We start from the raw sequence: 15,000 nt of genomic DNA on the forward strand, positions 1-15,000 counted from the left end.
ACTGTTTGGTGCATTCAAATCAGAGTCCTGACAGATTAGATCAGGGGGTGTCAAACTCAAACTCACACGGGGCCGAAATGAAACTCTGGGACGGAGTCGAGGGCCAAACTTAATATTTTTTGAAAAAGTGACGGCAAATTTGCACATTTTCTTTATCAACATAAATGCAATTTTGAACCTTTAAATTTGGAAACAAACATATTTCTGCATTAACACTGAATGTGGAATAACCAAATTACACACGAGCAAGTCAGTTTTAAATAAAAGGCATTAGTGGTATTCATTACTTGTGGTATAATCAGCATTTTTAAAATCTATTCAGGATTTATGTTTTCTTGTTTATTCATTTTTCTTATTTTTATCCTCCTTTTGTTCTCCTGTAATACGTGTCATCGCTGCTGTGACGTCTAGCTTTCCCCACTGAGGAACAATAAAGGGATTTTCTATTCTATTCATCTATCTGCAGCCTTTCCACTTCCTGTTTACTGTAGGTTAAATCTTTTCTCACGGGCCAACAACAAAATAAAAATATCATTTTATCTTAAATGAAAATGCAACATCTCACCTGTTAACTTTCATGTTTTGGAGCAGAAAAAGAGCATCAAACCAACATATTTAAAGCTCAGTTTGCTCCACTGGTTTACTGTGATGCTCACCTGTTCCAGCCAGATACCTGCATCATGGGGTTGATCTGAGCTGAGGAGGAGACTCCTGTTGTTTTGTTCATCTTCATCATAATAATGACAACATTAGATGACAACAGGTGCTCACATAGGTTTGTGCTGATGAACATGTCTGAGCAGCTTGACCACGTTGTTGTGTGTCGGGGAGGAAACACAACCACAGAGCCGTGCTGGATTGAGCGTGTCGCTGTTCGCTGGAGTTATATCAGCTCTGTCTGGACGTTAGTAGGAAAACTTTCTCTTTCAGTCGTGAACACATTACTGAGCGGCTAGAATCTCCGTTTCTGGGCTTCAACGTCAGAAAACAGCTGAGTGAACTCGGCGCTGAGTGAGAGGAGTGTAGTTTGTCCGAGACAGCGGAGCTGCAGACACCCAACTACCTCTGACTGCCTCAGTGTTGCCAGATCCAAAATCCCACAATATCGTACAGAGAGGCTTAAATTATCGTTTTTCAGTACAAATTATCGTACATTATAAATTTGATAATAATGTTCTATAAACGACTTCTCACTCCAATATAATATAACAAAGAAGGTGTTTTATATTGCCCTGTTTAAATAAACATCTTTAAAACCAGTAATATAATGCTTATAAACGTGCAGAGTGTGTCGGCACCACTCCGACCTCCACACATTGACACAGTATGCACATTTGCGCAGTCCTATTTATGTCATCTCTACATAGGTTAAAAGCACGCGACAAAACATCACAGCAGTGGAAAAACTGACCCAATAAATGACACAGCAGCCTACTCACCTAGTTGCTGATCGCAATCTCATCTGATTCACTGTCTATCGCAGCAGAATGCCTTTAATCACCTGTACTAAGTGGTCTGTGCTTCTCATTGCAATGTTGTGCTCGGCTAAAAAGCCACATAGCTTGATTTCAGCGTTTTTCACATCACTTTCAAACTTCTCTTTTTCATTAGTTTGTAGGAGACATTTATAAACCTGTGAGCACTGAGGTGAAATCTGACTTCAGAACAGTTTAAAATTATGTAATTGACTTGAGAAAGCCACAGCAAAAGACGGTGTTACTAGGTGCAATGTGAAATTATCGTACATTTGAGGATTTTTGAAACTATTGATCGTACATCGTACAGAGCCCAAAATTATGGTACAAATACGATAATTATCGTACATCTGGCAACACTGGACTGCCTCGGTGCTGAAAAAAACACAAAGGAGGGGGCACGTCTGCTCCGCGCTGGCGCCGCAAAGCATCATGGGAGTTGTAGTATTTGCGGTAAAATCGGCCAGCGGGCCAGTTTTAATATATTTTTGATATTTATCTCGCGGGCCACATAAAAATGCTCCGCGGGCCGCATCTGGCCCGCGGGCCTTGACTCTGACATATGTGGATTAGATCAACATTTGTCTCTAATCTCGTGTTTTTAAGTCCCATTGTGTTTTAAACTGAGGAAAGTTCCCAAAAGGTTTCAGATCCTGTTCCTACAGCGACGTCAGTGGCTTCAGAGTTCATGTCCAACTGATCGTTTCCACAGATGTGCAGAATTAAAGTACACACATGTCGTTGGTAATATTAGATCCAAGATGAAATTCGGATTCTGGGAACTAACTTCCTGGATGCTATCCTCTGATTTCATCATGAAGGCTTTGATAAAGCCTTGTTATCACAGCAGAAGTTTCCATCTTTAGACATTTTTACTCTACAGGTGAAGAAAATGACATTTGTTCCTTATTATCTCCGTGATTGTTAGAAATACCAGTCAAGTCAGACTTTCAGGTCTTTATCTTCTTGTGTTAATTTGGACTCTTGTAGCAAATCTTAACAAACTGAGATTTAAAAGTGCATCCAGGACTTCTCAGCGATGGTGGACCGTCTGCAGCTTGCTCTCCTGGAAGCATGCGTGGTGGTTGGAGCATCCAGGGAAAAACTTCAGGAAGCCTTTCGGCTTTCTTTCACGAGGAACGTGAGTTAGAAACTTCAGAAGTTCTGCTGTTTTTGACATCAGCGTACGCTACACCGACCTGTTTCCCTCTCAGGCTTTTGACAGCAACAGAAGCCCAGAGTGAGTCCAGTTAGAACCTGAGGTTCTTCATGCCTGGTTCCACCCTTTGTTACCAGGCCAGCAGGCGATGAAGTGGTGAATTCTGGTGAGAAGGGACAACCTTGTCCAGCTGCAGCAACAACCATTCAAGGTGTAGTTTTTCTGTAATACACGAACGATCCAGACGCCATTAGAGGAGAAAGAACGATAATTCTCTTCTGCACAAGAGAACACCGTGTAATGGACCGGGACGACACAAGGATCACACACCGAACAGCAGAAAGACAAAAGATGGATAAAAGAAGCTATAGAGATGAGGAGACGTGGATGTGGGACCATGAACAGGGACGATGGAGTTTACACGTTGGACCGCACATGGGACTGCATCGTCGGAGAGGGCAGAGCGGGCAGCAGAGGGCGACAACGCGGATAAATGAAGGAAGTGACGCCACCATCAGCGTCAGCCTGATGATGCTTGCAGCTACAAATGAAACGTTGCAGGTAACTAAACCTTTTCTGTGTTTTAGAAAGAACTGAAAGATGGAATTTGAAGAGAAAGAAAACTGGACTTTTAAAAACATAAATGATAAAAACTCTGCTGCTCTTCTTTAATTAGCTTTCTCCCCTCAGCAAACCGATGATTTGGTCGAGTGCTTCCACCTGTTCCTTTGATGCCGTTGATGTTCCTGACCCTCCTGCAGCTGCTGCGCCCCGTTTCACACACGTCTGTTAAAAAAGGAGCATTAAATCCAAACTTCTTTCACATAGAGAGTCAGGCTGTAGGGCTTTTCTGATCACCTTGGTTCAGGTGCCGGTCCCTGCACATCTACTTTGACTTGGATCAGATCCACAGTGTGACGTGCACCAAGATGGAGGAGCGGCGTGCACGAAGAAGAGCGTGGCAACACGGATTAAACCAAGACATCCGAAGAATCGCACTGGAGCTGATCGTCAACATATTCAGGTTCAGCTGAAGCTAAAGGAAGCAGATTGGCCTCCTAGTAAAGTAAAGTGTGTGTGTGTGTGTGTGTGTGTGTGTGTGTGTGTGTGTGTGTGTGTGTGTGTGTGTGTGTGTGTGTGTGTGTGTGTGTGTGTGTGTGTGTGTGTGTGTGTGTGTGTGTGTGTGTGTGTGTGTGTGCTCCACAGGGATGTTGGCAGCCATCTGAACCACGAACATGGAGTATTTCACAGTGAAGAGTTCCTTAAAACCAGAGAACCGGGTGAACAGCTGTCTTACAGGAAGGTAAACGCTAACTTTGCAGCAGAAGTGGGACTTTTGATTGTGCTTTGCTGCTTTAGGGATTTATCTCCACTGGCTCCCAGTCACGTCCAGAATCCAATTCAAAGTTCTCCTACATACATTCAAAGCCAACCTGGAGACAGAAACTGAACTTTAGTACCTCTTGGTCAAAGAAATGTGGGCTGGACGCAAGATGGCCGACCAGCACAAGTCTCAACACTTCTCCTGTGTCCGCCCTTTTCTGTGACTAACCCCGGGTTTCCACGGGAGCCGTCAGCAGCACGTTACTGCAGCAGCACGTCTAGCTGCTGCTTGGCCCTTCCCACGAGACGCGACGCAGCAGAGCAGCAGCTGTCACCGACAGGGCACGAAGTCACACGAGTGACTTCGTCAGTAAACACAACAACAAGCAGGAGAAAACTACAACATGGCTCCAAAATGTTTGTGTTTTTATATTCTGTCCGTTTTATAATCGCCAATACGGACCTGAAAAACAAAGGAGACCGCTAGCTAGGTGATAACTTCTCACGGGGACGCACAGTTAGTAACATTTTTTAAAGTAAAGCGACCGGAAGGCAGTACGTTCTTTATTCTGAAAATCTCGGGAGCTTCTCTCCATTTCCGCGTCCGATTTCCTGTCTTTCCTTCCCCAAAAATGTCGAACTTGACCCGTTTCAGAGGCGTCGCGCGTAGAAAATAGAACCGGCGCGTAAAGGCCGCGACATGCTGCTCCTGAGACGCGGCCGACTCGCGCTGCTGACGGCTCCAGTGGAAAAGGTTCTGTTGACCACAGCGGTTCCTATCAGCAGCTATGACGTGCTGCTGCAGTAACGTGCTGCTGACGGCTGCTGTGGAAAGCCGGGGTAAGCTGTGGAGTTCAGCTTGAGCCTGTGCGTTAAAGATGTAGGGGTGATGCTGTTTAACTTGCACATCATCTGATTTTATGTGCTTATGGTTTTCTGCAGGACCCTCTGTACATGACTCCGGCTCTGACCAACGTCCTGCTGATGGACGCTGTTGCTCGCTGCCTGCAGACACAGAACTCCATCTCTGCTGCCTCAAAGCTGGCGTACTTTGATAAAATCAAGCATGAAGGTCCATAGTGGCTCTTCTCCACTCCTCCTGCTGCCATATTAGCCCGGGACGCCATCCTATACATGTGAATATATAATCTGGCCACGACCCATAGAGAGAGCTCAGTCATGAGGCGGAATCTACGCTGGTGTTTCAAGCTGTCCCTGCATGCTATAGGACAACAAACGTGACACACTCACCGCTTTAGAAGTCAGTCAGTGCAACAGTCCTCCGTACTCTGCTGAAAAACACACAAATACAACCTTTTTCTGCTATTTAGCTCAAGTCTGAATGGTCCAGAGCTGATGCCGAAGCTGTTTCAAACCAGCTGCCACCTTTGCACCATCCCGCCCACCAAACCAATAGGGCGCTGTGATTGGCCCACCAAACCAATACTGCACTGTGATTGGCCCACCAAACCAATACTGCACTGTGATTGGCCCACCAAACCAATAGGGCGCTGTGATTGGCCCACCAAACCAATAGGGTGCTGTGATTGGCCCACCAAACCAATACTGCACTGTGATTGGCCCACCAAACCAATACTGCACTGTTATTGGCCCACCAAACCAATAGGGCGCTGTGATTGGCCCACCAAACCAATAGGGCGCTGTGATTGGCCCACCAAACCAATACTGCACTGTGATTGGCCCACCAAACCAATACTGCACTGTGATTGGCCCACCAAACCTATAGGGCACTGTGATTGGCCCACCAAACCAATAGGGCGCTGTGATTGGCCCACCAAACCAATACTGCACTGTGATTGGCCCACCAAACCTATAGGGCGCTGTGATTGGCCCACCAAACCAATAGGGCGCTGTGATTGGCCCACCAAACCAATAGGGCGCTGTGATTGGCCCACCAAACCAATACTGCACTGTGATTGGCCCACCAAACCTATAGGGCGCTGTGATTGGCCCACCAAACCAATACTGCACTGTGATTGGCCCACCAAACCTATAGGGCGCTGTGATTGGCCCACCAAACCAATACTGCACTGTGATTGGCCCACCAAACCTATAGGGCGCTGTGATTGGCCCACCAAACCAATAGGGCGCTGTGATTGGCCCACCAAACCAATACTGCACTGTGATTGGCCCACCAAACCAATAGGGCGCTGTGATTGGCCCACCAAACCAATACTGCACTGTGATTGGCCCACCAAACCAATAGAGCGCTGTGATTGGCCCACCAAACCAATACTGCACTGTGATTGGCCCACCAAACCAATACTGCACTGTGATTGGCCCACCAAACCTATACTGCACTGTGATTGGCCCACCAGCAGACTAGTCGGGGCTGCGCAGCTTCCAGTGGGCGTGGCTAGAGCGACATGCAGACCAAAATCATTTAGCTTCTGCTGTCTGTCTAGAGCTCTAGGCTAGCGTCAGATAGCATCAGTTAGGAATCAGACAAATGGAAGGCTATCGAATCTGTAGCGAGTGTTTGCTAGTTTTATACATTTAGATATTTCTTCTGTTGAAGAAGCTGATTTGATATTTTCTGTGTTTTTCTCATCATTGGATAAACAACATGATAGAAATGTCTGCACACATTTATGAATATAATTAGTCCTACTGTGCTTGTCTCCAAGCAGCACCTATGATTGTACCTGAAACTACCTCAGAGGCTCTGAAGCACAAGATCAACCCATCAGTGGGCCTGGCAGAACCTCAGACGGTGCACCTGCTGCTCTACCCTCCAGGTGTCCCACAGAGCGTCTTCAGCATGCATCTAGTTATTTCTAATGTGTCGAAAGTTTCAGTCCTATTTCAGCCTCTTCTGGACGCTGAGTCGTTAGCAGTGAAACTGGGAACGCACGAGAGGAAAGGCTGAATCCACGAGACTCAGTCGCTGCCATCTTGGGAGGAATTTTCTTTGGCATTTCACTTTAAAGAACAATGGTTTTCTGATCAGTTTCCATAAATTGATGGTAAATTATCATGAAAGTTGCTGTTTTAACTGGTTTATTCAGTTTAACTGAAAATCCAAACAAGGCCTGAATAGGACAGCTGAGTGATAATTTTATTTAAATAAGAAAATAAATAAGTGTGTTGAAAATCTGTCATTTTCAAGTTTTAAAATTGATCACTGATTTTTTCCATCCTCCCGAATCAATTCCTCATGTAAACCCCTCTGATCTCTATTAAGGTAGAGCGACTCAGGGTTGCGAATGACCACAGTCACCAATTCTTGTCATGTGTCTTGTCCATGTACGTCTGATCTCTGAATTGTGTGTACTGAAACTAATTTCCCTCTGGGATTAATAAAGTATCTTTGAATTGAATTGATAACCGTTAATGGGAAATGACCAGAATCGACGCTGGTTTCACCTGAACGAAGTATAAAATGTTCTCTGGTCTTCATGAGGCTGTTTCATCCGTTCATGTGAACACCTGATGAGCTGAAGCTGGTCTGGAGCCGTCTGGCGTCCTATCAGGCCTGTCTGAACAGGAAGTGGGTGTTTCCCTTCATCTGCTGCTCTTGATGGTTTTTTTTATTCCAGGGCAGTTGAGCTGCAGCAGCTCTCAGGATGAGGTGAACCCGAGGCTGTGGGTGGCTCAGCGGGAGCAGGGTGGTTGTGTTTGACGCAGCCAGCTGGACGATTATAGAAATGTACGTTTATAACTCGTATATAAGATTCAAATGAGTTCTATCTTGACTGTTGATCTGTTATCTGACCTGCTTAAGGGGTTGTTGTTTATTTAGTTTTTTCCAGCAGGTGTATTTTATATAACCAGATTACCTTGAGGGATGTTAAAGTCTCCCAGTAAAGCACAGGAAACACTTCAGAAAAATCTGAAAGTCTAAACATGTCAGATGTTGGGCTGGGTTGTGTGTGGCTAGTTGTATTACCCGCTAGAGCTGCTCTCTGGAAGACTAAAGTCAGCAAACACAGAGACCGCAGAGAAAAGGTCCTACTCACTTCTAGCCTTAAAGAGCAAGTCAACCCCTACCAGAGTCTAACTCCACTTCCACTTCATGTTTGAAAAATGCAACAAATGCTGTTGCCTGGCAGACCGAGAGGGCGGAGCCGCTAACAAATACACACACACACAGGCTCACGACAGCATTGTGACATCATAATGTACCAGTTTACATCATAGCATACCTCTTAGCCAATAGCGGTGGCAGATTTAAATTAGAATACAGTGCAGAGTTTTTTCCTGACAACGGCACAACACTGCCAGTTTTAGGCAGAATATTTAAATTTTAACTAAGATGCACTGAAGTGCCAAATTATTGACGACACGTGTCTGCAGCACGATTAGACACTCGTTTATTTAGTTTATCAGCAAAAAAAAGGTTATTTGGGGGTGACTTACTCTTTAATAAAGCATTTTAAAAGATGCACCTGAGCTGTAACTATGGTAACGCACGATTCCACAGCTTTACCATAGTGACAGCCTATCATAGGTGCCAGACAGCGCTCCATAGGGAGCCTAAGTCACGCCCATCTACTTCCGGACCACGGGTCCCCAGAAAAACAAATGAATGTAAGTCAACGGTGCTAACGACGCTTTTTCTAATTCTGCTTGTTATGTGCCATGGACTTCACACATGATGTCCGTGAAGATGCATTTTAATACCAAGAACGCGCTTATTTTCGAAAGGGGGGAAACGTTATTTTAAGTTTTGTATAATAAGTCCAGGACTACATGTGCTTTATGAAAGTGACGTCATCGAAGCAGACACGGAGAAAAACAGGGAAAATGGCTGAGATTCTGTGGTGACGTCATTTATGCAACGCGCCGATTGTAGTCATGCTAACATCGAACTTTTACAAGCTGAGAAATTTCAACGTGACTGGCGTGATTGAAGCACCCATCGTTGGATTACATTTAAACTGAAATACAACATATGTGTGTGATCCAGGACGTTAGGAAAAGCGGATTAGAAAACAGCGTTTTTAGCCCCGTTGACTTGCGTTCATGTGTTCGTTCTTCCGGGACCCATGAGCCGACCGGGAAGAGAGGAGACCTAGGCTCCTCATTGTAGTGAAGTAGGAAGTACAGATAGTGGCTTTAAAAATGAGTGAAGTAAAAGTAAAAAGTAGACCTGAAGAAAACAAGTAAAGTACAAATAAAGAAAGCTTTAAATATTATATTATATTCAATAACTTCATTACTTTTTAAAAGATGTATTTTTTGTTTGCATTTTAAATTCTGTCATCCTGTCCCTCTAAACGCGATTTAACATAAAAGGAGCCATCATCAGGTGTACCTCTTATGCATAATAATGATCAGATATCAGATGAGCGTTTTATCTCATTTGGGATTTGTGGCTGCAGTTGAGGTATTATTTCAGCCTTCCCAATGTTAATCAGCTGCTCCCGATTGTAAACCAGCTGGTTGCCATGGTTACACATCATAACAAATGCTCAAAAAGTGAAAAAAATTAAGAAATAGCTGTAAAAATCCTCCAAGCTTCACAGCACCAGAAACGGAAAAGTAAAATGTCCAAAAAAAATACCGTTCCTCCCGAGAAAGCAGAAGAAAAAATGTCCAAGAAAAGGCAAAACGTATATAGTCAACAGAGCTACTCCAACATGCAGCCACCCAGAGCAGCGCAGTTCCGGAAAGATGCTGCACAGCGACATTCAGATCGGGCGCTCCCAAGTGGTGAGAACAGGCGAAGTTCATTCAAAAGGATCCAAACTGATTAGCTACGCCTGTTTTAAACTGTTAGATGTGAGTAAGTAGTTTGGACTGGTCGGGAAATGGGAAGTAGAAATTCGGAGTATTTATGCACGGAGGGAGAAAGTCATGTTTGACTTTTATTTAATTGTATTTAGTTTGACTTCTTCAGGTGAAATCTGTAACTGGTAAATCCCTGGCTGAAGACCGGCCGTTCTCTTGTGCTTTTAATGTGGCAACAAAACAGTTTTTAACCGTTTACATTTAATAAAATCTTTATTGTTGCTAAAGTGTGTCATTTATCATGAATAAATGTAGTTTATACTGTGTCAGTGCATTTTCTTAGCCTGGTTTTGAGGCGGTAAAACAAACAGGTCATGCTGCATTTTCTCCACGTAGACCTGCGTGATGGGGCTGGTCCAGGATCAGGTGTGGATGGGATCTCAGGACTCTGTTATCTACATCATCAACACACTCAGCATGTGCTGCAACAAGCAGCTGACTGAACACAGACAGGAAGTGACTGGTCTCGCTGTGGACCCCAGACACGTCAACAGCAGGTGAGCATGTCCTTCCCTCCGCTTGTCAACAAACTTCGGAGTCTGAAAGAAGTGAATATTATTGTAACACGAGTGTTTGTGCAGGTTGTGGTGACAGCATTGTGGAGCTCAAAAAGAACGGTACACCACAAAGGACGATAACACTTCCTGGTGATTTGCAGAGCATGCCCAGTAGCTTCAGGTGCTTTGTCGTCACCTCAGAGGTGAGTTTCGGTTTGTTAAAAGGAGGTTTACTGAGAAATGTGTAAAACTTGTTTATTTTTAAAATGATGGGTCACTCGTGGGTTCACATCAAGGCTGAACATGAAAAAAGTCTCCTACATCTGTCTCCTGCAGTAGCTTCTGATAGAAAACAGACGGTGAAACTCTAGGATAGAAAATCCTGACGGATCTACGTCACCCTGTCACTAACATTCATGGACTCACCCATCTGGACTCACGACGGGGAAGCTGTTGTTGGTTTAGCGTCCAGGAAACAGCAGAGAACGTCTCGGCTAGTAGAAGCTAACATTAGCATTAGCAACACCACCACACAGCAGCACTCCTCCAGGTTTGTGTTATTTGTGGAGATAAAACATCAGCGTTGCAGAGCAACCAGAGTCAGTGGTAGAGTCGTGTTGCTGTTAACCAATCAGAGGAGAGATGTGCGGATATCAGGAAGTAAGACTCCAGATCCTGCCGGGCAGCAGTAGCTCAGGAGGTAGAGCAGGTTGTCCATAAGTTGGAGGGGTGGAGGATCAATCCTGGCTGAGAACTCTGCTGTTGTGTCCTTGAGCAAGAATCCTAACCCTCGTTGCCTGCTGGTGGTGGTCAGAGGGACCGGTGGCGCCTGTGTTTGGTAGGCCTCGCCTCCGTCAGTGCGCCCTACATCGCAGCTCGTGTGTGTGTGTGTGTGTGTGTGTGTTTGGTACACTGTAGTGTAAAGCGCTTTGGAGTCCTGACTCTGAAAGACTACACAAGTCCGGGTCATTTATCTTTTAACTCTTGAATAAAAACAGTGGACGATGTTGTTTACAACAACAAAGATCTGTTGGTTTAATTTTTGTTGGTTTTTGATGATCTCCTTAAAGCATCTCGGCAAACGGTGTGTGTTGCAGCGAGGGCTGTTATTCACAGGCTGCTCAGACTCCGTGGAGTTGTGTCTGTGGCAAACCAACAGCTCCAAGCATCCGCTCAGAAGGATCTCCCTTCCCAGACCTTCAGGATCACCTGCATGATCCGAACCAGGTGGGGTTGTCTTCAGCGTGTTTGTGGCTCTGGAGCGGCGGCGTGGTTTTAATGCTGCTGATGTTTCTGTTCCCAGATCTGGGTGGGCTGCCGTGGGCGGAGCAGTGGTGGAGGTTATTGTGACGGTCTGTTGAGAAGCTGGGTGTTGGTGGTGGACCTGGACAGCCTCGCTGTGGTGAAGGAGCTGCTGGCCCATTCCGACAACATCCAGACGCTCTGCTGAGGACCGCTACGCCCTGAGTGGGTCTGCACGGCGGGATGGCAAAGTTGAATAGGACAAAATGTCATCACACATTTTCAAAGGAGAAACGGACCGAGGGACAGGGAAATAATAAACGTGTTTGCAGCAATATTGGAGTAATAAATGAGGTTTACTGTCGAAAACAGATCAGTAAATATATAGTTAGACTTTTTTAATAGAAACATTTCTATTTTTGAAAACCTTGTAAATTCTGCCATCTGTTTTTGCTGACTTTAAATACTTCCATGCAATGTGACAACTGCCAGAAATGATTCAAGTGCTAGTTGTTGTCTAAAATATCTGTGATTGTATTTTACTGTTTATTAGATTATTAAATGTTACATTTATTTTTGTGTTGAATTAGTCATCTGGATTTTTATCATTCCTCTCAGAAATAGTCTCTGGGAATGAATCGTTTAGAAGGCGAGTTTCAGAAGTACAGCTCATGATTGCACCCTCTGAGTGTTTTATTTTGCCTTTCCGTAGTACAGACACCTGAGTTAGGCAGAAAGGTGTTCAACTAGGAAGGCAGCAGGTTTCTTCTCTTTGGAAAATATTTTTAGAAATATTTTGTTACAAAGGAGAATTGAAGACTGGAAAACACACATTTTCCTCCTAAATTTCTGTTTCTAATGGGAACAAATTTATTTAGTTTAGAAAAGGAAGAAGACCATCTTTTCTATAGCTTTAGTTTAGAAAACGCGTGTCTTTAAAACAAACGTGTAATTTAAAAGCAGACAACAGGTTCTGAGCTGTCGATACTTCAGCTCTTTTAAAAGTCGCTCTACGAAGATTGAACTTCGTTTGAATTAGATTTAACTCCGAAAAGTGTCCGTCTCTAAACGTGCGGCTACAGCCATATAAACCTATAAATACACACACATCTATGGTTACAGCTGAAATTCTGCAGAGGACATCTCAGCCAATCGCCGCGCTGTACGTTAACCACGTGACGACACTCCTTGACGTCATTTTCCTGCGACGTTGCTCCGGCTAGGATTTTCTCATGTGAGAGGCGCTTTTGGTGTAATTCTCCCTAAATTCGGGTGAGCGGTGTGAGACTGCGACGGACGCTTGTGTCTGCCCCACCGGTGTTCATAGTAAACTCAACCGGAAGAGCGGGAACGGGTTCGTATTTGTTCCGGTGCGTCCCTTCCTTTCCATGAAGGTCAGGATCTGCTACACGATGACAGGAGCAGCCGGTTCTGACTAACACGAACCCTTCTGGTTCTTCTACAGGTCCAGTGTGATGTGGTGACCGTCCTGTCTGAGCTGTGAGACGCCTGCGGTCTCCGGTCCGATGGCGAGCCGCCTGGTGGGTAGATGTGTCCGCCTGCTGAGCTGGTCTTCCCCTCAGGCTGCGGCACGCTTGCCCCCCGCTGCAGCTGGACCTGCTGAGGTTCTGAGGTCTAAGGGCTGGCTGTGGGACACTCAGAGGTTCCTGTGTGAGAAGACAGGGATCAAAGATGAGCCGTACCCTACCACTCCACCTCACACCCAGCTGGACGAGCTGCTGGACAAGGCAGCAGCCCCAGAGGACGTCCTGTGTGCGTGGGCGGAGCACGGAGGCAGCGGGAACCAAGCTGCTGCAGCCCTGGTGAGGTGGACTCAGCTGATGCTAAAGACTCGAGGCGAATTCGAGGGACACGATCCAGAGCAGCAGATGGATGCAAGGCTGCAGGATATGATGAGGTCTATGTCTCGACAGGTGAGGAGGCTCTGCTCTGTAAACATGACTCAGCATAGTTCAGTTCAGTGCCAGTGTACCACAAAGTCCATGCACACAAAAAATCCTGCGTAGTTTAGGTCCAAGTCGGTTAGATTCTGTACAAATGCAGAACCCAGCTGGCTTTGACTACTTCAGCACCATCCCCCGAGCAGGAAAGTGATGCTTAAGCCAGAGGAATGTGGCTCCTCTTCGGGCCGAGCTGCAGGCGAGTTTCATTTTGAATAAAGAATGACATTAACTAAAAGCCTGGAAGCAGAAAATGAACCGGCTCGTTTTTCTGCATCGCTTTGGGCCACGATGGTTCTGATTCTAGCAGCATCGTTCAGGTGGAAGCGGGTAGTCATAGTAACGAGGTTTATGCTAACATAAACAAGATTCTGTCAGTTTAATGTGACTTCGCTCAGAGCTGCGGCCTCGGCCCGTCATGTCGGACGTCTTTATTGGTCCGTTGATGCTCCACAGGTGTCAGCGGTGTGGAATGGAAACCTGGTGAATGTTTTACGAACGCTGTGGGTGATGAAAGTCCCCTCCACCGATGCGGCCCTCGGCTCCGTGCAGACGGAGGTCCTGTGGAGACTCCGCAGGCTGACGTACAAACATCTGGGCCACCTGGTGGACTGGGGAGCGGCCAGGAGAGCTCCCCGGGATGTGGCGCTAGTCAGCGCTGCTTTAAAACAGCTGGAGCTGCGCTGGACCGAAATCGCTGACGCCAAGACCGTCAGTGTGTTGATAGCCAACGGGGGACACATGTCTCCCACGCTGATGGACAGACTTGAAGACAAGGTACCGGGTTGTCCTCTCTGTTTAACTCCTCAGGTTTGAGCGGGTGACTTTTATCCTCTCAGACGTCACTGAGGCTCTTTTGTTGTCTCTGAAGGCGTTGGAACTGGCGGAGAGCTTCTCAGCTGAAGACATTCGGAAAGTCTGCGTGTCTTTGGCAGCTCAGAGTCGGAGAAGTGTCCCGCTGCTGAGAGCCGTGTCCTACCACCTCCTCCAGAAGCCCTCGTCAGAGTTCACCACTCCTCTAATATTGGACCTGGCCTTTGCATACGGTACTTCCTCTAAACATGACCTAGCTGCAGATTCACCCGTGCACAGGGATGCATGCCTCACCACAACCATCCTGTCCCCGCCATCTTTAGGGAAGCTGAACTTCAACCATTCTCAGGTTTTTCAGCGAATGGCCAGTGAGTTGTTGCCCAGAGTTCCTGAGCTCAGCCCGTTGGACGTCATGCGCTGCGCCAAGTCCCTGGGCTTCCTCAAGTGGCTCCACTTCCCTCTCTTTGAGGCCTTTGCTGAGGTAACTCTCTGATCCAGAGACTTGAGAGTCATCCATCAAGGGTCTTCGCTGATTCTGGCTCTGTTTTCTCGCAGCACTACGCAGCAAACAGTCAGAAGTACAGCACTCTGCAGCTCTGCAACCTCCTCATGACCTTTGCCAGACTGGGCTTCCAGCCCAGCGCCGGAGACGAGTTTTATAACAAGGTGGGCATGAAACCAAACGCTGCCGGGTGACTTCACGTCGGCATCTCAACACTCTGTCTTTTGCTTTCTGCCCGAAGGTTCACGTCGTCATGGAGGAGTTCCTCACAGGT

At 46.2% G+C, this 15,000-nt stretch overlaps 2 protein-coding genes across 7 annotated transcripts in view; both read left to right on the plus strand.

Moving 5' to 3' along the window:
* Positions 1–667: 667 nt before the first annotated feature.
* LOC107395179 (DENN domain-containing protein 3) lies at positions 668–12,036 on the plus strand. 3 transcript variants are annotated; one of them, XM_070551232.1, is made up of 10 exons: positions 668–2,616; positions 2,690–3,195; positions 3,325–3,937; positions 4,900–5,029; positions 6,609–6,716; positions 7,518–7,627; positions 10,048–10,208; positions 10,293–10,411; positions 11,306–11,435; positions 11,512–12,036. In XM_070551232.1, the coding sequence occupies exons 4-6, from the start codon at positions 4,912–4,914 to the stop codon at positions 7,598–7,600; spliced, it is 309 nt and encodes a 102-aa protein (XP_070407333.1). In that variant the 5' UTR covers positions 668–2,616; positions 2,690–3,195; positions 3,325–3,937; positions 4,900–4,911; the 3' UTR covers positions 7,601–7,627; positions 10,048–10,208; positions 10,293–10,411; positions 11,306–11,435; positions 11,512–12,036. The 3 variants fall into 3 exon arrangements, with proteins under 3 accessions (XP_070407333.1, XP_070407332.1, XP_070407331.1); XM_070551231.1 differs by lacking the exon at positions 7,518–7,627; XM_070551230.1 differs by lacking the exons at positions 7,518–7,627; positions 10,048–10,208; positions 10,293–10,411; positions 11,306–11,435; positions 11,512–12,036 and having other exon boundaries at positions 6,609–7,298.
* A 594-nt stretch (positions 12,037–12,630) lies between these two features.
* Positions 12,631–15,000, plus strand: part of tbrg4 (transforming growth factor beta regulator 4) — a 36,576-nt gene continuing 34,206 nt past the window's right edge. For 2 of the 4 annotated variants that reach the window (XM_070551226.1, XM_070551227.1), the window contains exons 1-7: positions 12,631–12,820; positions 12,916–13,384; positions 13,868–14,188; positions 14,283–14,457; positions 14,548–14,705; positions 14,780–14,890; positions 14,968–15,000. The exon at positions 14,968–15,000 is cut by the window's right edge and continues 112 nt beyond it. In XM_070551226.1, coding sequence (XP_070407327.1) covers positions 12,977–13,384; positions 13,868–14,188; positions 14,283–14,457; positions 14,548–14,705; positions 14,780–14,890; positions 14,968–15,000 — 1,206 coding nt within the window. In that variant the 5' untranslated portion in view covers positions 12,631–12,820; positions 12,916–12,976. The remainder of the gene's footprint in view (positions 12,821–12,915; positions 13,385–13,867; positions 14,189–14,282; positions 14,458–14,547; positions 14,706–14,779; positions 14,891–14,967) is intronic. The other 2 variants (XM_054734100.2, XM_054734101.2) reach the window with 2 other exon arrangements.

Source organism: Nothobranchius furzeri, chromosome 5 (genome assembly GCF_043380555.1).
Source record: "Nothobranchius furzeri strain GRZ-AD chromosome 5, NfurGRZ-RIMD1, whole genome shotgun sequence".
Taxonomy (NCBI): domain Eukaryota; kingdom Metazoa; phylum Chordata; class Actinopteri; order Cyprinodontiformes; family Nothobranchiidae; genus Nothobranchius; species Nothobranchius furzeri.